At 36.4% G+C, this 25,172-nt stretch overlaps 1 protein-coding gene across 2 annotated transcripts in view; it reads right to left on the reverse strand.

Moving 5' to 3' along the window:
• Positions 1–25,172, reverse strand: part of TAF1A (TATA-box binding protein associated factor, RNA polymerase I subunit A) — a 34,258-nt gene that overhangs the window by 2,501 nt on the left and 6,585 nt on the right. For both annotated transcript variants that reach the window (XM_082672078.1, XM_082672079.1), the window contains exons 4-10: positions 21,620–21,733; positions 16,308–16,506; positions 10,902–11,032; positions 9,965–10,123; positions 3,458–3,524; positions 2,226–2,349; positions 562–716 (exon numbers count right to left, since the gene is read on the reverse strand). In XM_082672078.1, the coding sequence (XP_082528204.1) occupies positions 562–716; positions 2,226–2,349; positions 3,458–3,524; positions 9,965–10,123; positions 10,902–11,032; positions 16,308–16,506; positions 21,620–21,733 (949 nt within the window). The remainder of the gene's footprint in view (positions 1–561; positions 717–2,225; positions 2,350–3,457; positions 3,525–9,964; positions 10,124–10,901; positions 11,033–16,307; positions 16,507–21,619; positions 21,734–25,172) is intronic.

Here is a 25,172-nt window from a genome sequence, read left to right on the forward strand (position 1 = left end):
AGAGTTTTAACAGCCAAGATATTCCCCAAAGAAAAGACCAATTTCCCTTTCTTTTAAGAGGACTTTTAAGTAAGTTAATAGGAGGTATTTTTTTTTTCTTTTCTGAAGGGAAGAAAATATCTCATCCTTACAGCAACAGGTAAGTAAATATAAATAACATAAAGCTGTCATAAAAAAATGAGGTCAATAAAGAATATTTTTCTATGTCTAATATAGTAGAAAATCTCAGTAAACTTTCTCTACAGCACAGCCAAATGGTCACTTGCTGTGAAAACGGTGCATCCTTTATCTTAATAGCCCCTAAAGATACTCAAGTTAGAGCATAAAAACCAATGACGATCAACAATATGAAATCACTGTTTCCAATCCATGGAAATTCCCTACAAGCAGATCACCTGGCCCGAATTCAGTATTCATTTTTACACTCAGCAGTTATTTTTCCATCATATAATACCCTTAGATACTGTTTAGGTAAACTCTAATATGAATGAATGGTCACACTTTGTAATTTCAAAATCACCTGAAAGCTATGGCTAGATAAAAAGAAAACAAAACATGTACCTTTTCCTAACAATAACCCAGCTACCAAAGCTTTCTCACAAGCTAAAGCTTTATCTTCCTTCCAATCACTTTTTGCCCGAAAGTAGCTGAAGTGAAAGCTTGGCCACCAGTTTTTCCTGGAGTTCCACTCTTCTTGAACCCAGGCAAGATGACTCCTGGAAAAGAAAAGTGTCAAAAGGGAAGGTCAGTGATGGAGACAGACCTATAGTGTCAGAATCTGAACTTAAGTAGGGTCTGTGGAAAGATGACAAGGAAGATGTTTCCAAACTAGCTTCCAAGTATAGCCATGGCATAGCACACGCATGAACGCAAATCCTTTTTTGTCCTCTTTGATCTCCACGTCCCATTTTCCATTTAATGAAAGAGCCAGTTCAGTACAGCACAGCAGTTAACAGCATAGACTCTAAGGTCAAAATCTCAGATTCAAATCCCAGATCTTCCATCTACTATCTATGTGATCTTCGGCACGTTGCTGAATCTTTCTGAGCCTCAATTTGCTTGAGGATATTAATGGTGCCCCTCTCATAGCACTGTTATTAGGATTAAACTGGTCCATAGTATAGCAAGTGTCATATAAAGCTCTTTGCATGCTGTCTGGTACAAAGTACATTTTCAACAAATGTTAGCTATTGTTATTTATTTCTTAAAAGTTACTTTAAAACCTTACTTTAAAATTATATGCTACAAAGAATTACTATCCAAATTAAGATGGCATTATTATACAAACACATAGGTTTGACAGTTGAACCCAGGCAGTGCTAAGTATTCCTCAATAATTTAATAGAGCAAAGACTTATTTAGTACCTATTTGCCCCTGTGGCAAAACTTCTAGAGGTTTAAAAAGTGAGCAGCACATTTCTCTGCCTTCAAGAACCTTGGGGTTAGTAAGGGTTTGTACAGTGCTTTAGATTTGGAAAGTGGTTTACAGGGAGTACATCAACATATCACACCAAAAATACTTCCTAATCAAGACTGTTCTAAGGTCAAGTCAGGTCTGAAGCCTGAAGCAAGTTCCCACTGATAATGAATTTCCTAAGCAACTAAAATGGATATAATAAATCAATGAAATTTAATTTTTGTGATATCCTTTATTCTCTCACACACAAGGTAAAAATGACAAGGGCCACTCCTTTTCTTTTACTCAAAATGTGGCCCTGATGATTATTTTGATCAGAGGGATAGCTTTAGATACCCAGCTCACAAGGGACTTAATAAATATTTGCTGAATGAATAACCATGACGATTTTATGAGGTCCTAAAAAAACCCACTGAAAATGACTGAGAACTGTTGGGAGAAAAGCTGCTTCCCATGTGATCTTACAAGTTGATGACACAAATCACAAACAGCTTTACAAAGAATCTAGTGAAGAGTGGAGGTGACCCCTTCTGGTCCCTATTTCCAATTAGAAAGCACAAACTTAGCTCTTAGCAGAGTAGTGGTAAGGGCTGTTACCCATTTTGATAGCACAAAAAGTCCGGATAGAATTTTTGTATGTTTTACTTGTGACTTCCTATTTCCTGCTCTTCTGACGTACTCAGAAGAAAACAGCTGAAGACACAGTTCAAGAAATCCAAAAACATAAACAAAGAACTTTATTAGCTAAAATACTATAAAACATTATTTATGCTGATCCAGTAATAAACACTGTATGTTTCTTACTTACCCCATTAAAGTCTGTCTGAGATATTTTGCCAAATATTTCCAAGCAGTTATATTTTTAGTGCATCCAGCAAAATCTAAGACTCCAAATAATACCTCCAACCCCAGTTTACGGTGTTCTTCGTTTTCTGCAATGGTCACAACAGTTAGAGTTTACAGAAAGCACTGAAGAGCACAAAGCTAAAAGATTATATTCCACTGATACAGTATCACTGAATCATAAGCCTTCTAGTTTAACAGTTTAAAACAATTCATTATGATCATACTCTCCTGTGATGAATCTGAAGAATTTGATAATTTAGTCCACATTAATGAAGGCAGGGTGGTGAGTCTGACCTCTATATGGGTTTATACTACTGAGAACATTACTTAAGGTACCGGCCCTATTTGGGCATTTTATATATGTTCTCTTCTATTACGAGAAGAACCGAGGTAGTCCCAGTACCTACTGGACTTAGCAAGCGGATTTCCTATGAAGAATTATGTTCTTTTCTATACTGAGGTGAATCCCAGTAAAGATTAAAATAAGCTGAATCATATAAATTGAAGCCGTTTTTCTTTTGCAACCATTGCCTAAATTCTATAGCAGAGGTTAGCACGCTTTTTCTGTAAAGGGCCAGACACTATTTAAGTTTTGCAAGCCTTACAGGCTGTCATAACTACTCAACACTACTGTCATAGGGCAAAAGCAGCCATAGACTGCTTTTATATTTTTGTATATAAATAAATGGACATGGCTGTGCTCTAACAGAACTTGATTTATGGAAACAGGCAGGAGGGGACTTCCCTGGTGGTGCAGTGATTAAGAATTCGCCTGCCAATGCAGGGGACACAGGTTCTACCCCTGTTCCAGGAAGATCACACATGCCACGGAGCAACTAAACCTGTGCACCACAACTACTGAGCCTGCGCTCTAGAGCCTGTGCACCACAACTACTGAAGACCGTGCACCTAGAGCCCGTGCTCCACAACAAGAGAAGCCACCACGATGAGAAGCCCACGCACTGCAACCAAGAGTAGTCCCCACTTGCCATAACTAGAGAAGGCCTGGGTGCAGCAACGAAGACCCAATGCAGAAAGAAAGAAAGAAAAGAAAGGAAGGAAGCAAGGAAGAAAGAAAGAAATACTAAAAAAAAAAAAAAAACAGGCAAGAGGTGGTTCTGGCCCATAGCCACAGTCTGCTGAGCCACAGTCTATAGCTTGTCTGCACAAAGAGATTTAAAACAGACTACTTACCTGATTTTCTCAGTAATCTATGGAATTCTAACATCAGTTTATGAGATGGTACAATCTGATACAAAATCTGGAAGAAAAGATAATCTTGTAATTTTTACACATTCGAAAGGCGAGATCTCTAATTTCAGCTTACTTTCAAATAAAGTTCTTACTATCTAATATGCCCTTGGTAAAGGAATCAAGGATTTAAAAGATACTTTGCTTTGTTTTTTTTTTGCGGTACGCAGGCCTCTTACTGTTGTGGCCTCTCCCGTTGTGGAGCACAGGCTCCAGACGCGCAGGTTCAGCGGCTATGGCTCAAGGGCCCAGCCACTACACGGCATGTGAGATCTTCCCGGACCGGGGCACGCACCCGTGTCCCCTGCATTGGCAGGCGGACTCTCAACCATTGCGCCACCAGGGAAGCCCAAAAGATACTTTGCTTTTATCCAGTTCAATTATGGTATAGAAAGGTGTTCTATGTAAAGCTATTTAAAAAAAAAAAAATCCCTCCTAATAACAAGATAGTTGGTTGGGAGGGTGGGGGGATGTGGATAGACGGAGACATTTTTATTTTCTCTATACTTATACTGTTTACCACACTTAAAAACTTAATTTCTTTTCAGTAGCCAGGACTGAGGAAAAAAAATAAAAAGAGAATCAATATCACATAGGAAAGATATTTAATATTTATTGATCACAAAAGGTCACAGAATATACAAAACAAAACCCAAAAAAAGACAAGGCTAGTTATTTTGGAAGATTGTGTTCAGGAACACAGTACATTAAGAGTATTCAAGTCAATATTTTTACAATCTTTTTACACAATAGGGACAAGTTAAAGGTTTTTCTTTCTAAAAATAGGATGGACAATTTTTATGAATATGCAAAAAATAGGATTGAAAGTATATTTCTCACTTAAACACATTTAATATTAGAGATGAATTTATTCTGTCTGCTGCTGAGGTAATTTAAACTTACACTGAAATAATTTCCCACAAAATGAAAAGTAAATTTGTTCATTTCTCTTAATAGTTTTTAAATTAGAGATCAATCAACATGATCAATATACCAATATCAGAGAGTATTATTAAAACTCAGTTTTTACAAAATCACATTTTCTTTTTTGATTTAGGGAATTCTGTATATGGTTCAATTCACTTAGATTTTTAAAAAATATTTTATTGAAATATAACATATGTACTAGAAAGGTACACAAATCATGAGTGTGCCATTCAATAAACTTTCACAAGTTATACATACTCACATAATCAGCACCCAGATCAAAAGATAGAACACTATCAGAACTCTGGAAGTCTTTCATCAGTTTTGTAAAATTCTTAGCCATTGACTCATTAAATATTGTCTCTGCCTGTTTGTTTGCCTTTGAACCCCATTCTCTCTCCTTTCCCTGGGCTCCAATTACAAGTAGTTCAGACCTTTCACCAAGTCCTTTGTACACTCTTTTCTGCACTTTTTATCCTTTTTGCTCTTCTTTCTTTAGCCTGATTTTCTACACAGTTCATTAATTCTCTCTTCTGCTATGTTCAATCTATTTAAACCCATTTATTGAGTTAATTTCAAATACTGTATTTTTCAAAAGGAAAACCAGAATTTCTCTAAATCTATCTTGTCTTGAAGATAAGTGTTGAATACAGTTATTTTCTATTCCATTTTTTTAAAGTCTTTTCAGAACACCATTAATGAATGACAACCTGAGTGAAGTTCAGCATCTTGCTTTTGTTGTAACTGTCCTTAGTATTTTCTTGCACAAATGGGTAAAGAGAAATCTTGAAGAGTAAAATTAAAATAGCAACTTTAAAAGTATATTACGCAGTTTGCAGGTAAGACTGTGGTACTGATATTAAGATAGACATATAAATCAATGGAACAGAATTCAGTGTCCAGAAATAAACCATATATATCCATGATCAATTGATTTTGACAATGGTGCCAAGACAATTCAATGGGAGTAAGAAAATTCCTTTCAACAAACAGTGCTGGGACAACTGGATATCCACATGGCAAAAGAATGAAACTAGACCACTACATCACACCACATACAAATATTAACTCAAAATGGATCAAAGACCTAAAGGTAAAAACTAAAATTATAAAACTGTGAAGAAAACCTAGGTGTAAATATGTGTTACCTTAGATTAGGCAATAGTTTCGTAGATATGACACAACTAAAGCACAAGCAACCAAAGGAAGAACAGTAAATTGGACTTTATCAAAATGCATCATTTTTGTGCTTCAAAGAACACTATTAAGGGAACTCCCTGGTGGTCCAGTGGTTAGGACTCGGCACTTTCACTGCCGAGGGCCTGGGTTCAATCCCTCGTGGGGGAACTAAAATCCCGCAAGCCGCACCACTCAGCCAAAAAAAACCCATTATGAAGAAAGATAAAGATAACCCACAAAAAGGGAGAAAACAGAAAATAGTTGCAGATCATATACCTGATAAGGGTCTAGTACCCAGAATATATATAAAGAACTCTTACGTGTCAACAACAAAAAGATAAGCAACCCAATTAAAAAATGGGCAAAGGAATATTTCTCCAAAGAACATAAACGAATCGCCCATTAGCACATGAAAAGTTGGTCAACATCATTAGTCATTAGGGAAATGCAAATCAAAACCACAATAAGATACTACTTCCCATCTACTAGGATGGCCATAATAATAATAATAATACAGTAACAAATATGAGCGAGGATGTGGAGTAATTAGAACCCTCATACATTGCTGGGGAGAACGTAAAGTTGTGCAGCTCCTTGGCAAAACAGCTTGGCAATTCCTCACAAAGTGAAACATAAAGTTAGCATATTCTGGTGATTCAGCTTCAAGGTATGTATACCCAAGAGAACTGAAAACGTATGTCCCACAAAAAGTTTTACACAAAAGTTCACAGAAGTATTATTCATAATAGCTGAAAAGTAAAAACAACCCAAATGTCTATCAATTGGTTAATGGATAAACAAATGTTGTATATTCATACAGTGGAATAATACTGAGACGTAAAAAGGAATGAAGTACTGACACATGCTACAACATGGATGAACTTAAAAATATGCTAAGTGAAAGAAACCATTCACAAAAGGCCACATATTGTATGACTCCATTTATATGAAATGTCCAGAACAGACAAATCTATAGAGACAGAAAATAGATTAGTGGTTACCTAGGGTTTGGGTGGAGAGGGTAGGTGTGGGCTAATGGGCACAGTATTTCTTTGGGGGGGGAGGTCATTAAATGTTCTATAATAGATTATGATAATGGTTGCACAACACTGTACATATACTAAAAAAATTGGATTGTGCATTTAAAACAGTGAATTTTATGTTATGTAAATTCTATCTCAAAAAAGCTGTTAAGAAAATGTAAAGTGCCTTGAATCAAGAATAAACCAGATTTTCTTTAAAAACATTTTTTTAAGTATTATGCAGTAAAACAAAGCCTGTTGAAAACTTTATAAAATGTACAGTTTCCGCATCTGAAGGTTTGATGTCAATTTTGATGACTATACAAGTACAGATTAGAGCTAATTGGCTTTTTAAAAGGAAGACGTAGAAAAGGATTTTTCTCAGTCATTTGTATAGGCTGAAAAGGACCTTTCTTTTTCCTCTAAAATATGATTAGAAACTGACCATGAAATATATAAAGAACTCCTAAATTCAATAACAAAAAACTGAAACACCTAGTTCAAAAAAGGGATGTAAACAGACATTTCTACAAAGAAGGCACACAAATAACCACTAAGCACATGAAAAGATGCTCAACATCACTACCCTCAGGAAAATGCAAATCAAAATAAAAATGAGATACCGCTTCGTACACCTCAGGAGATCTATTATCAACTTCTTAAAAAAGAAAAGTAACAAAGTGTTGGTGAGGATGTGGAGAAATTTAAACCCTCATGCACTGCTGGTGGGAATGTAAAATGGTACAGCTGCTATGGAGACAGCTTGATGGTTCCTCAAAAGGTTAAACAAAGAAGTATCATATGATCCAGCAATTCCACTCCTAGGTATATACTTAAAATAACTGAAAGCAGGGACTCAGACACATACTGTACACCAATGCTCATAGTGGAGTCATCCACAAGAGCCAAAAACTGAAAAGAACCCAAATGTCTACCAAGAGATGAATGGATAAATAAAATGTGGAATATATTTGTATAATATATATATATAATGGAATATTATTCAGGCTTAAAAAGGAAGGAAATTCTGATACATGTTATAACATGGATGAATCTTGAAAACATTATGAAATAAGCAAGACATAAAAGGACAAATACTGTATGATTCCACTTAGATGAGGTTCCTAGAATGAGCAAACTTATAAAGAGACAGAAAGTAGAATAGAGGTTGCTGTATGCCTGAAACTAACACAGTATTGTAAATCGATTATACTTCAATATATTTTAAAAAAAAAAAGTAGAATAGAGGTTACTAGGGGTTGGGGGAGCCTATTGTTTAATGGATACAGAGTTTCTGTTTGTGATGATGAAAAAGTTCAGGAAGTAGACAGTGGTGATGGTTGCACAAAATTGTGCATGTACTTAATGGTAATGCCATTAAAATGTGCACTTGAGGGACTTCCCTGGTGGTTCAGTGGTTCAGACTTCGAGCTTCCAATGCAGGGGGCACAGGTTCAATTCCTGATCAGGGAACTAAGATCCCAGATGCCAAATAGCGCGGCCAAAAAACAAGAAAAAATGTGCACTTGAAAATGGTTAAAATGGTAAATTTCATATTACATATATTTTACCACAATAAAAAAAAATTTAAGGAATACCATATACAGTAACAATCCCAAACTTGAAAGACTTAGGGGTAAATTTAACAAAATATATACACTAAAAACTACAAAACATTTCAGAGAGAAATAAAATACCTAAATTAATGGAGAGACATATCATGTTCACAGTTTGGAAATCTCAGTATTACTAAGATGTCTATTCTCTCAAAATTGATCTACAGATTCAAAATCCCAACAAGATATTTTTTGTAGCAACTGACAAACTGATTTTAAAATGTACATGAAAAGTCAAAAGACCTAGAGAAGCTAAAAGCAATTTTGAAAAAGGACAAATTTGTATGACTTCCATGACATGATTCCAAGACTCGCTGTAAAGCTACCATAGTCAGGATGTGTGGTATTGGTATACGAATGGAAATACACATCACTAGAACACAATAGAGTCTATATGCATGGTCAATTGATTTTCAACCAAGTTATCAGTGTAATTCAACAGGTAAAGGATAGTCTTTTCAACGACCCTTACCTCACACTACACAAAAAAATTAGCTCAAAACCTGTCCCAGACCTAAACATAAAACTGTAACACTTCTCGAAAACAAAACACAGAAGAGAATCTTCATTATCTTGGAGTAGGCAAAGATTTCTTAGACAAAAAATACTAACTGTAAAAGAAAAATGAGTAAATTGTACTTAATCAAAATTAGAAATTTCTGCTCTTTGAAAGATACTGTAAAGAAAACAAAAAGGCAAGCCACAGACTGGGAGAACATATTTACCATCCATATACCTGACAAAGGACTTGTACCCAGATTATATAAAAAAACTTCCAAATCAATAAGACAAATAAGAGAAACTGAACTTTCATACTTTGATGGTGGGAATGTCAACGGTATAGTCTCCTCAGAAAACAGTTGTGCAGTTTCTTAAGTTAAACATATACCTTCCAGCAATTCCACTCTTAGGTAACTACCAAAGAAAAATGAAAATATATGTGCACACAAAAACTTGTACATGAATGTTCACAGTGGTATTCATAATAGCCAAAGAGTGAAAATAACCCAAATGTCCATCAAGAAGTGAATGTATAAAAATGGAATAATACTCAGCAGTAATAAGGAACAAATTACTGATACAATAATATGGATAAATCTCAAAAACATTCTACTGAGCAAGAAAATCCAGACCTAAAGAAAAAAAAAAAAAGAGTACATACTGTCAGATTTCATTTATATGAAATTCTAGAAGAGATAAAACTAATCTATAGTGACAGAAAACAGATCAGTGACTGCCTGGGGCCAAGAGTACATGGGCAGCTTGGCTGCAAAGGGAAATGAGGGACTTTCTAGGGTGATGGAAATGTTCAATATCTTAATTATTATGGTGTTACATGGATGCATATATTTGTAAAAATGCATCCCAGTGTACATTTAAAATATCTGTTTTATTGTATGTAAGTTAAATTTCAATAAAGATGATTTCCTAAAAAAAAGCAATGCAGAACTTTCCAACGAGGGTGACAAAACAGTTTCTGAAATATTGATCCTCTCCCCTCCGTCTCACTTGGGCAGAAGATGGGGGAATGGTAGTGATGGGGGGTCTGCCGGGAGGCTGCAGCCTCCTGTCTTTACCTCAGTGTGCCATACATACACTGTCATTTTCTCTGGATGTTACAACATGAAAGTTGGGAAGCAGTGACCTAAGAATGTCTTAAAGTAGATCCCCAACCCTGTTCAAACACTGACATAAAAATTCTCTACCTTAAGCACACTTATCAGTTTCTCTCTTGGTGCCTTCTCTCTCTTTAAAAAGTTGTATAAGTAGATATGAGCATTTGGATTTGATGGGAACTTTTCATCATAGGCGTAATTGGTAAGCACCTCTCGGGCTCCATCTTGATCCCCATAGAATTCCAGCATCTATATAAAATAAGTCATGATATCTTAGCTAAATTCTGTAAGATAGCTATATGAAATATCATGTACAACTTAACTTTATTGATAAGCACAAAAAAAGTCATACAACTGAAAAACAGCATTTACTATATAGGGAACAATAGTGATGCCAGTTTTTGCTTCCAACAGCATATGTTACAACCTCCATAGAACACAGAAGATCATAAAAAAGGCCTACATGGTTTCCCATTTTTCCCTTATCATATTTCGTTACTGAAAAATGCAGCAACTTCAACATAAGAAGTGTTCCTATGAGAAATAAAGTCTTCAAAGTAGGGCACATTAGGACCAAAAAAAGACCATACGATGCAACTAACCTCAGTGCCCTACATAACTTTAGCCACAAAAGGAGTGCATAAGGAATTATAATTCCTTTCCTTTCATTCCTTCCCGTCCTGACACAGGAATTTCCAGATTCACTAGCATACGGTTTCAGAGATTATCTTCGGACAGCATAATTATCACTTTAGCACTAATGAAACTTTCAAAAAGCAAGGGACTTCAGCATCCATGGATACTGAGGGACTACTGTATTTGGCCATGACACATTATCCAATGGTGAAAATAAACACAGTAACGTTTACAGTATATTGGTAAAATAAACAAAACTTATTCAGACCAAAAAGAAGCATCATATTCTTTTAATTTTTAAACAATTTTTTCCATTAGTTCCTTTCTGATCAATAAAGATTAAGCTTATAACAAAATGAAACTAATAAAACCTTATGAAAAGTTTACTTACCTCTACATAACTCTTCACAAAAGGGTCCCAAACTCCAGGAATCTGAATCAATGCACAAAGGTTTATAGATGTCTTCCAGCTGTGGTTGAGCATATTCTGGGACGCTGTGTTGTAAGCATAATCATCCTCATCTGTCCAAAGACAAAAGATTTTTTAAAGTATTCAGTACTGAGGACTTCTGCAGAATCAGTACTCAGTAACCTACCCACAAGAAAAGCTCAGACCCTGATGGCTTCACTAGTGAATTCTAACAATCACTTCAAGTATAGTACTAATTCATCACAAACTCTCCCCCTAAAAAAGGACAGAGAGAAAACACTTCGCAACTGATCTATGAGATCAGAATCACCCTGATACCAAAACCAGACAAAGACAACACAGGAAAATTACAGACCAATATCTCTTATAAGTATAGATGCAAAAATTCTCAACAAGATACTAGCAAACTGAATCTAGCAACACATAAAGTGGGATCTATTCCAGGAATGCAAGGTTGTTTAACATCTGAAATCAATTAATACAATATTCCAAATCAACAGAATAATGACAAAAACCTCATAACCATCTCAATTGTTGCAGAAAAAGCATTTGGCAAAATTCAATAACCTTTCATGATAGACACACTGAACATCTAGGAAAAGAAGGAAGTTCTTCAATCTGATAAAGGGCATCTTATGAAAAACCCACAACTAATATCAGAATTGATGGTGAATGACTGCATGCAAAAGAGAATGTCCTCTCTTGCAACTTCTATTCAACATTATAATGGAGGTTCTAGGCAGGGCAATTCAACAAGAAAACAATACAAACAATGTCCAGATTGGAAAGGAAGAAGTAAAACTATCTCTACTTGCAGATGACATGATCTTGTACATGGAAAATCCTAAGAATACATTAAAAACTTATTATAACTAATAAATGAGTTGAAAGTTGCATAATATAAAATCAACGCACAATAGTCAATTGTATATCTATACACCTGCAATGAACAATCCAAAAATGAAATTAGGAAAATAATGTCATTTACAATAGCATCAAAAACGATAAACTACTTAGGTATGAATTTTACAAAAGAGACATAAAATTATAGTCTGAAAAGTAGTATTGTTCAAGGAAATTAAAGAAGACCTAAATAAATGGAAAAGACATCCTGTGTTCATGGGTTGGAAGATTTATTAAATTAATCTATAGCTTTAATGCAATTCTTATCAAAGTCCCAGCTGGCTTGTTTGCATAAATGACAAGCTGATCCTATAATCCATATGGAAATGCAAGGGACCAGGAATAGCCAAAACAATCTTTAAAAAGAAGAACAAATTTGGAGGATTCACACTGTGACCTCAAAAGTTACTATAAAGCTACAGTAATTAAGACTGTGATATGGGCATAAGTATGGATATATATAGATCAATGGAAGAAAATTTAGAGTCCACAAATAAAACTTCATATATGGGCAACTGATTTTTGATAAGGGTACCAAGACAATTCAGTGGGAAAATAATAGCCTTTTCAATAAATATGCTGGAACAACTGAATACCCACATGCAAGATAAAGTTGAACCCCTACATACCTCACGTGATATGAAAAAATTAACTCAAAATGAATTAGAAAACAACTGTAAAACTATATAACTCTCAGAAGAAAACATAAGTCTAAATCTTCGTGACCTTGGAGTAGGCAAAGGCTTCTTGGATGCGACAACAAAAGCACAAGCAACAAAAGAAAAAACAAACAACTTCATCAAAATTAAAACCTTTTGTGACTCAAAAAACATCTAAGAAAGTAAAAAAGATAACCCACAGAATAGAAAAAAAAGCACTTCCAAATCCTACACCTATCTGAAAAGGGACTTGTACCTAGAATATATAAAGAACTCTTACAACTCAATAATAAAATAATAAGTAATTCAATTAAAATAGGAGAAAAGGATCTGAATGCAAATTTCTCCAAAGAAGATATACAAATGGCCCACAAGCACATGAAAAGATGCTCAACATTATTAGCCTCTAGGGAAATGCAAATCAAAACCACAAGATACTACTTCACACCCAGCAGGACAGCTATATCAAAGACAGATAATGGCAAGTGTTGGGAAGGACGTGGAGAAATTAGTACCCTCCTCATACACTGCTGGTAGGAATGGAAAATGGTACAGCTGCTTTGGAAAGAAAACAGTCCAGAGGTCCCTCAAAAGTTCACAGCAACATTATTCAAAATAGCCAAAAAGCGGAGAACAACCCAAATGTCCATCACCCAATAATGGATACATAAATGTGGTATATCTATACAATGGAATATTAATAAATAAAATAAATAAAAAGGAATGAAGTGCCATTACATGCTACAATGTGGGTGAACCTTTAAAAACATAAGGCTAAGTGAAAGAAGTCAGTAACAAAGAAGTCAGTCCTACATATTTTAGGACTCCATTGTATGAACTGTCCAGAATAGACAGATCTCTAGAGACAGAAAGTAGTTTAGTGGTTGCCTAGGACAGGAGGAACTGGGAAGAGTCGAGTTACTGCTAATGGCTACAGCGTTTCTTTTTGGGGTGATAAAAGTGTTCTAAAATTGATTGTGGTAATGGATGCACAACTATGAATATTCCACAAACCACTGAATTTATACTTTAAGTGGGTGAATCATATTAAGAATCAGATCTCAATTCTTAATAAAGCTGTTGTTCTTAAAAAAAAACATGATTACCACACCCAATAAATTGGGTGACATGAAAACTCTGACAATAACAAATAATGAGGAGAAGACAGACAAAAGAAAGCCCGAATCAGACTACTAGTGGAATATAAATTGGTAACCACTTTGGAAAGAGTTCAGCCTATTATACAGTAAAGCTGAAGACACACATACTCTGTGACAACAATTCTACTCCTAGAAATACACACATATGTGTATCACTACACATGCCCAAGAATTTCAAAGCAGCATTAATTATAATAGCCCCAAACTATTAACAACCTAAATGGCCATCAATATAGAAGGAATAAATAAACTGCATGAATATCATACAATGTATGGTTTTACAACAATAAAAATGAACAAACTAGAGCTAATTCAACTATATGAACACATGTTAAATGCTGAACAAAATATGCAAGGCCCCAAAAGAATATATACAGTGTGAATCGAAATATGACACTGAGATATAGGCAAAACTAAATTACAGATACATACTTGAGTGGTAAAAGTATTTAAAGAAAACAAGAGAGTAATTACCCTTAAAGTAAGGACAGTCTTCTTGAGACACTGGGAGGAGGTGTGATTAGGCACACATGGGGAACTTTTAGGGGGTCAGCAATGTTGTGATCCTTAATCTGGGTGTAGTTACATGGATGTTTGCTTTATAATTATCCATTCTACCAGACATTTGTTTTACACGCTGTTTCAGGATATATTTCACAATCTTAAAGGTTTAAAAAGAGAATCAGTCTTTCGAAAGCAACAGCTGATAGAAGCACAAAACACTTTTTGGTACCAGTGCCACTTTTTGGCCAAAAAAGTAGCCCCCACCCCCAAACAGGGATTGGTATTCTCTTCCCAGTGGGTCAATTGAATAAATATCAATATGAACCTGGAAATGAAGTGGTAACAGGAAAGTAGGTATGAAATGATATCCAAAAAAATGGTTAAGAAAGAAAGGCAGATCCCTGAGTAAGTACAAGTTAGGTATGGATTTGCCATGGAAGGGGATTCCCAGCCGCCAAGTGCATCAAAGCTAACGAGCACAGGCCACAGCAGCAAGGAAAAATCCCAAACCAGCTCTGAGCATACATTCACATGTTCCATTCTTATGAGCTGGTTATACAGAACTAGTTCTAACTTTTTTTTCTCATTAAACAGACACATGAGGTTAAAGACCATCTAAAGAGCGCCACATATTATCCCATCTTTATCTCTTGTTGCTACAGAAGAGTGTCAGCTGCAGAAGGTACTGAATTATCTATCCATGGGAGTGATGGTGTAAATGCCACATTCCAACTGCTTTAATCATCATATATTTGCTTGAGTTCTACTTAAAGTGTAGGAAGAAAAGTAAATACTGACTTTAAAACTTACCTAAATCAGTATCAGCAAGCCTTTACGGCAGGCATTATGGCAAGGTTAGCAAAAGAAACAGAGAACAGATATATGACCTCAAAAGACTGATGAGTCTAGACAGGGAGATACAACAAAAAACACACATGAAAAAACTTAGAATGACTAAAAAGCAAGAGGTGAAGAGCCAAATGATATAGGCTGAACATGCAGCTGATACGTTAGACTTAAGGTAAAATAAGGCGGGGTCTAATGAGTCTTGAAGGGCAGATGGCATTCTAGAGGAGGAGAATGCACAAAGGCCTCACAATATTATCATGATGAAGACAGCATTTCAGAAGTGTCTTGGGGGAGATCAAAGATGGGAAACAGGGGCTTCCCTGGTGGTGCAGTGGTTGAGAGTCCACCTGCCAATGCAGGGGACATGGGTTTATGCCCCGGTCCGGGAAGATCCCACATGCCGCGGAGCGGCTGGGCCCATGAGCCATGGCCGCTGAGCCTGCACGTCCGGAGCCTGTGCTCCGCAACAGGAGAGGCCACAACAGTGAGAGGCCCGCGTACCGCAAAAAAATAAAAAAAAAAAAGATGGGAAACAGGAGGGAATTTTGAGATTAGTGAGCCCACATGCCCAGAGACCAAGGAAATACTATCACATAAGGACAGTAAGGAAACACTGCTTAACACAAATGACGTGATAAATGTCAGAACTGAGACTTGGGTGGAGGATGTGAAAATAGAAAGGAAGGGGTCATTCCTAGAGGAGTTATGGAGAAAAACTATACAAGGGAAAAAAAGTACAGAGAATGATCACACAGCTCCAAAGAACAGAAATTTAGGGACAGGAGAGGATGACATCACCACGGAAAGTCAGTTTGAGAACACATAGTCAATTTTTGGGGTGGTCAGTAAAGAAAGAAAACTGTCTGTTCTGACCTTTATACAAAAGTGAAACAACATTATCTTGCCCTACTCTTTAAACGTATTTTCCTAAGAAACAACATTATGAAACAAACTAAACTCCACTGTAAACACACAGGAAATAATGCTTCTTATATGCAGTAATGCCTGCTGAAGAAAATTTGTAACCTATCGTAGAAATCATGTTTAAGAAAGCAGTGAATCTAAAATGGTCATGAACTTAATCTATGAATCACCTAATTGATGTCTGAAAAGTTTTTTTAAATATCAGAAATTTTATAAAGGATGATCAAGAATTTTACATCCACAGAAATGTCTGTTCTCTGTACTATCTAGATAAAGCCAAGCTTGGAAGTAGGGGAATTAGATTACTCCTCCAGACCCCTTCTGTCCCTCTGAGTCAGTCTTACTACTTATTACTCATATTCACTCACCAAGCTGAGACAATTCCATCTTCTTTTTAGACCAAATATAATACTGCAAAAGCCCTTTATAGGCCTGAATAAGGTTGATTAACACTTCCTGAGAAGACGACTTTTCACCGTATCGCCATGTCTCTGCCTGGCTGAGATTTCTGTTCGCATCCTCAAGCATACCATGATGCAGAAGGTATAATGCATGTTGTAAGGAGATCTGCAACAATAAGAAAAAGCCCACCGTCATATAGGTCATTAAATAACCCTTAGTCAAAAAGCTCAGTAAATATATGATACATTCAGGCTAAGACCTTGGTAGAACACAAATGTTGGAGCAATATTGTCCTCATCAAAAATTTCAATCTAGCAGAAAGACAAATGAAAAATTATCATTATGTAAATGAGAACTAAATTATATAAACTTACAAACAGAAGGCAGTGTGAAAAGAACAGGGACGTTGAAGACAGAGTCCGGGCTCAAATGCTACTTTAAAGCTACATAAACCTGAGTAAGTTACTCTCACCCTTTGTGAGTCTCCTCTTTTATATGGAACAATTATTATTAACCCTTTTGAAGGGCATTAAGGGGATTAAGTGAGATGATATATTTGTATACCACCTAATACCTAGTTTAGCCCATAGCAGACAATAAATTATTTTATACATGTTCTATAAACTCAGAGAAAACATCTTAATAAGGGGTGTTGAAGAATGGCACTGGTTCAAATGGAAAGTGTATGCCTGATACAGGAGAAGCAATAAGAATAATTCCACACAGAAGGGAGGGGCAATATAGGTGTGGTAATCTTAATAAGAGGTACAAACTAATATGTGTAAAATAAGCTGCAAGGATACATTGTACAACACAGGGAATATAGCCAATATTTTACAATAACTGTAAATGGAGTATAAGCTTTAAAAATTGTAAATCACTATACTGTACACCTGTAACTTACACAGTATTATACAGCAACTATACTTCAATTAAAAAAAAAAGAATAATTACACAAAGAACGAGCAATACAAATAGGGAGGACATTAAGGAGGAGAATAATGGGAAGTACAGTTAATCATCTGAACAGAGTCAGAGTTCAAACCTTCATCTTAAACTACTGTAATAATTTCTCAACTGGTGTCTCTAATCCTGCCCCCACTACAATCCATCTTCCACGTGACCGCCAAGGAAATCTCATTAGTCATTTGTGTAAAATCCTTCAACAGTTCCCATTGCCTATAGAATAAAAATCTAAGCTCCTTAGAAATGGCACACAGAGTTCAGCTTCCCCTGGCTTCTACCCACATGATTTTTAGAGTAACTAAAGCATTAGACACAGAGCTATTAAACTCTTTATTATCTCCTGCCATGCTAGACTACTCTTTCCCGCAGTATGCACTGTGAATACCCACTAGCTTTATCAGACTCATCTCAAGCCTCACTTCCTTTCTTTCCCGACTCCCCTATTCATTCAATCCCAGCCCTTTCCAAAATTCCAGAGAGCCGACCATTTTCCACTTTGTCTTCTCCCTGTACAGTACACTTCTACTATGGCACCCATAACCATTTATTCCATTTACATGCCTGTCTCCCCCTACTGCAAGAACCACGGCTAGCACATTGTCTGGAAAACAGCAGCAAGTGTTTTTAAAATTGTTAACAGCAGAACATGTTTTATTGCCTATCCTAACTACCACCCTCAGACTCCAGAGTATGAAATAAGGTTCCTCTCAGGTTTCTTTACTTCAACTGAGTAGATTCCATGAGCTTAAAAGGATCTAGCCAATAATTTACTTAAAACTCTACCTTCCCTCCCCAATCAAATGGCTATCCAGTTTCTCCCTGAAAGAAGAAAATGGGAGCACACAACACCAAGGCAGACTATTCCCTTTTTCCAATTGTTCACTTACAAAATTCTTCCTAAAGTAGAACCATATGCTGCCTCCATTTAGTTTCTACTTGTAATGTATGTGGTCTACCAGAAAATAAGATCATAAGGGAGAACATGGCACATAAGAGAAGCAAAAAAGTTTTCCTAAATTAATAAAATCTGAAAAGAATCCTAAACTAGGTAAAATCATTTTTCAAAATTAGAGAGCAGTGGGAATATAAAATGCTACAGCCACTATGGGAAACACTTTGGTGGGTCCTAAAAAAGTTAAACATAGAATTATATGTTCATACATACTTTATATATATATATATGTAATATATGTATTTGTATATATGACAAAAATGTGATCCAGCAGTTCTAGTCCTAGGTATATATCCAAAGGAATTGAAAGCAGGAACTCAAACAGATACTTGCACGCCAATGTTCACTGCAGTGTTATTCACAATAGCCAAAAGGTGGAAACAACCAAACAAGAGATGAAAGGATAAACAAAATTTCACAGATACATACAATAGAATATTATATTGTATTAAGCCACAGAAAGGGATAAAGTCTGATACATGCCAACACATGGATAAATCTTGAAAACATTATACTAAGCGAAACAGCAGAACATAAAAGGACATATATTATACAATTCCACTTATATGAAATACCTAGAATAGGCAAATGCATAGATACAGAAAACAGATCGGAGGTTACCAGGGCCTGGGAGGAGGAGGGAATGAGGAGTTATTGCTTAATGGGTACAGAGTTTCTATTTGGGGTGATGCAAAAGTTTTGGAAATACTAGTGAGGGTTACACAACAATGTGAATGTAATTAATGCCACTGAATTACACACTTAAAAATGGTTAGAATACCACATTTTATGTTATACATATTTTACCGCAATTTAAAAATATTTGGAAAATAGGAAAAGTAAAAACAAAAAATCAGAGGGTAAACATTTTAGGCTTTGCAGGCCATATGGTCTCTATCACAACTCTGCCACTGTCCTACTAAAAGCAGCTACTGACAATATGGAGATGAATGGGTGTGGCAATGTTCCAATAAAACTTTGTTTGGAGGCACTGAAAAAAAATTAAAAAGCAAAGCATTTAAAAATTTTATTGAGAAAGTGCTTTTAGTCTCATATATACTAGAGAGAGGGAGATGTCATAACATTTTGGAGCGTGTCAATTCTTTTGGATAAGGCTTTTATTAAAGGAGAAAGTTCCACCTAAACATTAGAAACACTGAAACATTTTCACACATGGATCAGAAGAGTCAATATTGTGAAAATGTCCTTACTACCTAAAGCAATCTGTAGATTCAATGCAATCCCTATCAAAATACCAATGGCATTTTTTACAAAAATAGAAAAAAATAATCCTACAATTTGTATGGAACCACAAAAGACCCTGAATAGCCAAAACAACCTTGAGAAAGAACAAAGCTACAGGTATCACATTTCCTGATTTCAATCTATATTACCAAGCTACAGTAATCAAAACAGGATGGTACTGGCATAAAAACAGACACATCAGACAAGTGGAACAGAACTGGGAGTCCAGAAATAAACCCATCCATATATCGTCAACTAATATTTGACAAGGAAGCCAAGAATACTCAAAGGGCAAAGGACAGTCTCTTCAATGAATGTTGTTGGGAAAACTAGATATTTACATGTAAAAGAATGAAACTGGATCCCTAACTTACACCACTCACAAAAATTAACTCAAAATGGATTAAGGACTTAAAGGTAAGATCTGAAACTATAAAACTCTTAGAAGAAAATAGAGAAAAAAATTCCTTGATATTGGTCTTGGCAATGATTTTTTAGGGTGTGACACCAAAAGCACAAGCAATAAAAGCAAGAATAAACAAGTGGGACTACCTCAAACTAAAAAGCTTCTGCACAGCAAAGGAAACCATCAACAAAATGAAAATGCAGCCTACTGAATAGGAGAGAATATTTGCAAATCAAGTATCTGATAAGGGGTTAATACCCAAAATATATAAAGAATTCATACAACTCAATAGCAAACACAACAAAAAACACATTACAATTAAAAATGGGCAGAGGACTTGAATAGACATTTTTCCAAAGAAGATACACAAATGGCCAACAAGCACATGAAAAGGTGCTCAACATCACTGTCAGGGAAATACAAATCAAAACTACAATGAGACATCACCTCACACCTGTCAGAATGGCTAGCATCAAAAAGACAAGAGATAACAAGTGTTGGTGAGGATGTGGATAAACAGGAACCTTTGTATACTGCTGGTGTACATTCTCTTCAGGATGTAAAGTGGTCCAGCCACTATGCAGAATGGTATGGAGGTTCCTCAAACAAATTAAAAATAGATCTACCATATGAGTCAGCAATCCACTTTTGCATATATATCCGAAGGTGAAATCACTATCTCGACAAGATATCTGCACTCTCATGTTCACTGCAGCACTATTCACAAAAGCCCAGACATGGAAGCAATCTAAGTGAGCACTGATGGAAGAATGGATAAGGAAAATGTTACACACACACACACACACACACACACACACACACGATGGAATATTATTCAGCCACACAAAAGAATGAAATATTGCCATTTGTGACTACATGGATGGGCTCTGACGGCATTATGCTTAGTGAAATAAGTCAGACAGAAAATTGTAATATTGTATGATCTCACTTTTATGTGGAATCTACAAACATCCGACCCATAGAAAGAGAGTAAAATGCTGGTCACAGGCTGAGGGGTGGAGAAATGGAGAAATGTTGGTCAAAGGACACAAACTTTCAATCATAAGATGAGTAAGTTTGAGGATCTAATGTACAGCATGGTGACTATAGCACTGTTAACTTGAAAACTGTTATGAGGATAGAGCTTTAACATTCTCACCATAACAACAACAACAAAATGGTAGTTATGTGAGGGGATGGAGGCATTAACTAACCTCATTATGGTAAACATTTGGCAATACATCCATGCATCAAATCATCACATTTTATACCTTAAACTTACATGATATATGTCAATTATATCTCAACAAGGCTGGAAACAATTTTTTTCTCAAGTATTCAAATTCCCAATTTGTTTAGCTGTTTCCCTTTTCCAAAAGCATCAATTCTCAGAGATCTCAACTGACTTAAGTAAACATATTAGAATTTGGCCCAACATCATAATGAAGCACAACTGCCACCTCTGAAGGACTGACTCTGGCAGCCAGAGATACACAAAGAGAAGATAGTTTCACTCAGACAACGTGGTAGGCAACAGGAAATGGAAAAGTAAATGGTTCTCACGATGCTGCTTTCTTTCAGCTTCTCTTATTGACCCAGGTGTCTTACCCCGTTTCTCATGCCTTTTACATTACCTACCTCATCACTGAGACAAGCAATTTTTAGAAATGAATGCCCCAGATGTAAATTCACAAAACCTGTATACTCACCTTCAAGTAATTCATGACACCAATATTTTTCATCCGGTCAGCAAAGGTATTGAAAGTCTCCACACTGCTTTTGGGATGATAATAAAGAATTTCACTTCCAAGCCTCCAAATAATCTGTCAAAACAGAAATTACTAACAAAACTGTAAAATCCTTGCCTTAACCAATATCTAAGAAAGCTATTTTTTTATGATTACAGCGTTAAAAAACCACCTATAGTTCCTTTTTCTAGACACCACTACCGTCAACATTTTACTGTACTTTACCCAGTGAAACTAATATTATATCTTATGGGATAAAAATCTTTTCTGCTGATTAAGTGAAAATACCAGGTAACTACAATAGTAGTTAGTAGTCTAAAGAAGGTAAGCAGTTAAGATACATATTGAAAATAACATTTTTAACTAGTATAGCAGGAAGAATATTAATGTCAGAAAACTTGGGTTCTATTAATATTGGCTTCTTCACTGCTCTCAGCCTCATCTTTATTATCTACCGAATGAGAGCTATGGACTAGATGTTTCTTGAGATCCTATCAAGTATCTACAACTATTGACTATATTTAGACTATATTTAGAGCTCCAATTTAAGAATTTTTATCGGCTATGGACAAATTTTAATAAAAATATTTTCACCCCAGACCACCAAAACTTTGGTGACAGAACTTGGAGCTCTTCTTTTGCATGGTCTATTCTCTTACCCCAATTTAAAGTACTTCAATAATAGTGACTTCAAAGTAAATTTAAGTGGATTTTAAATCAATTCTTTCTCTGAACATACATACTGATTGTTTTGTGTAATCGTAATACTCATCTTCCCAACTCAGAAAGACCAAGATTTCATTTACAGAACACCAAATTGCAGTATTTTGATGCTTAAAGAAAATGTGGAGATTATCCTATCACAGTGGTTCTTAAACCTTGTTGTATGTAAGAATTACCTGGGACACCACTTAAAAATAAATATTCTAGGGATTCAGACTTCAGTTCAGTAGAACTGGAGTGCAGCACAGGAATCTATATTTTAAACAAAAGCCCTATGTGATTTAAACAGAGCCCAAACAAGTGTCTGGAAACCACTGATTTAATTCTTTCATTTTGTAAAACAAACTCTGGACCAAAAGAGACTGTAACTTGCCCAATGTTTTACAGATCTATATAACTTTAGTCCATTACTAAACTTTCAATCAATGGTTAAATTTTTTTCTTTAATATTTTTTGGCTCTATTAAATATCTAACTGATGCAATGGCTACTGTAATAGTAAAAGCTACTTGAGATATTCATGTGAAGTTATTTGTGGATAAACTGTCTTTTACAGAATAAATTTAACAATATATGCCAGGCACTGTTCTAGATCCTTGCCCTTGTGGAATTTACATTCTATTGTAGAGAGACTGACAATAACCAAGAAATATAATAATTAAATTGGCAAGTATTATGGGAAAAGAATGAAGCAGGATAAAGGGATCAGGAGTGCCAGCTGGAAAGTGAAGGGGGTTGGTGTGCAGTTGCAATTTTATTTTATTTATTTATTTATTTATTTTTGGCTGCGTTGGGTCTTCGTTCCTGCGCACAGGCTTTCTCTAGTTGCGGTGAGCGGTGGCTCTCTTCATTGTGGTGCGCAGGCTTCTCATTGCGGTGGCTTCTCTTGTTGCGGAGCACGGGCTCTAGGCACGCGAGTTTCAGTAGTGGCTCGTGGGCTCTGGAGCACAGGCTCAGTAGTTGTGGCACAAGGGCTTGCTCCACGGCATGTGGGATCTTCCCGGACCAGGACTCGAACCCGTGTCCCCAGCATGGGCAGGTGGATTCTTAACCACTGCACCACCAGGGAAGCCCCAGTTACAATTTTAAATAGTCAAGGTAGGGCTCACTGAAGGTGTGACTTGAAGGAGGGTGACCATAGTGATATCTGAAGAAAGACCTTCCTAGGTAAAAGAAATAGCAAAGGCAAAGGCAATCAGGAAGGAGTATGGTTGTTTAAGGAAGAGCAAGGAGGCCAGTGAGGTTGGAGAAGGAAAAGCAAGTTGGACAGTAATAGGAGATGAGGTCAAAGGGGGAAAGGGAGTGGGCAGAGCACAAAGAACTTTCAGGCAATCAGAAGGACTCTGGCTCTTACTCTGAGTGAAATGGGAAGACACTGCAGTGTTTTCAGCAGAGGAGTGACATGATTTGACTTATGTTTTAAAAGGACTATGCTGGGCTTCCCTGGTGGCGCAGTGGTTGAGAGTCTGCCTGCCGATGCAGGGGACACGGGTTCATGCTCCGGTCTGGGAAGATCCCACATGCCGCAGAGCGGCTGGGCCCGTGAGCCATGGCCGCTGAGCCTGTGCGTCCGGAGCCTGTGCTCCGCAACAGGAGAGGCCACAACAGTGAGAAGCCCGCATACCGCAAAAAAAAAAAAAAAAAAGGACTATGCTGCATCATTAATCATTAGGAAAATGCCAACCAAAGCTACAATGAGATACAACTTCACAACCACTAGGATGGCTAAAATCAAGAAGACAGACAATAATACGGTTGGCGAGGATGTAGGGATGTTGGGACCCTCGTATATGGCTGGTGGGAACGTAAAATGGTGCAGTCACTCTGGAAAACAGTCTAGTGGTTCCTTAAGAGGTTACATGTATTTTATGCCCCAGTAATGCCACTCCTAGGTATACACCCAAGAGAAATTACAACAAACGTCCATACAAAAACTTGTACATAAAAAAAAAAAAATCTTGTACATAGATGTTCAAAGCAGCATTATTCATAGTAACCAAAAGTGGAAACTACCCAAATGTCTAAAAACTGATGAATTGATACATAAAATGAGATAAAGCCATACACTGGAATATTATTTTGCAATAAAAAGAAATGATGTACTAATATGCTACAATATGGAAAGGCTTGAAAACATTATGTTCAGTGAAAGAATTCATTCACAAAAAGCCATATGCTATATGATTCCATTTATATGAAATGTCCAGAATAGAAAGTAGATAAGTGGTTGCCAGGGGCTGGGGGTTGGAAAGGAGCAACTACAAGTGGGTACAGGGTATCTTCTGGGCAAGACAAAAACTGTTCTAAATTTAGATTGCCGTAATGGTTGCACATCTCTGTGCAATTGAACTGAACTGTTCAATTTAAATGGGCAAGTTGTATGGTGTGTTAATATATCTCAATAAAACCAGTTTTTTTTTTTAAAAAAGGATCAGTCTGGTTATGCTTAAAATAGACTGTGGGGGTGGGGGAGGGCAAGAAGTCATCTAAGTGAGGTGAGAGGGACTTGAGGCCAGGCGCAGCAATGGAGGAGGTGAGAAGTACTCAGAATGCAGGGAGCGTGCTTTCAAAGTAGAGCTAACAGGGTTTTCTGATGGTTTGGATATGGGGTATAAAAGAATAAACACCCCAGAGTTTGGCCCTCACAATTAGATACATAAAGGAAATGTCATCTGAGATGAGGAAAATTAGGCTGGACAGGGAATATCAGAAGAGCTAGTTTAGATATGTTACTATGATATGACATACCATACTAGCTGATATTAGACATCAAGAGGTGACGCTGAGAAGAC

Source organism: Grampus griseus (assembly GCF_964374135.1).
Source record: "Grampus griseus genome assembly, chromosome: 1".
NCBI lineage: Eukaryota > Metazoa > Chordata > Mammalia > Artiodactyla > Delphinidae > Grampus > Grampus griseus.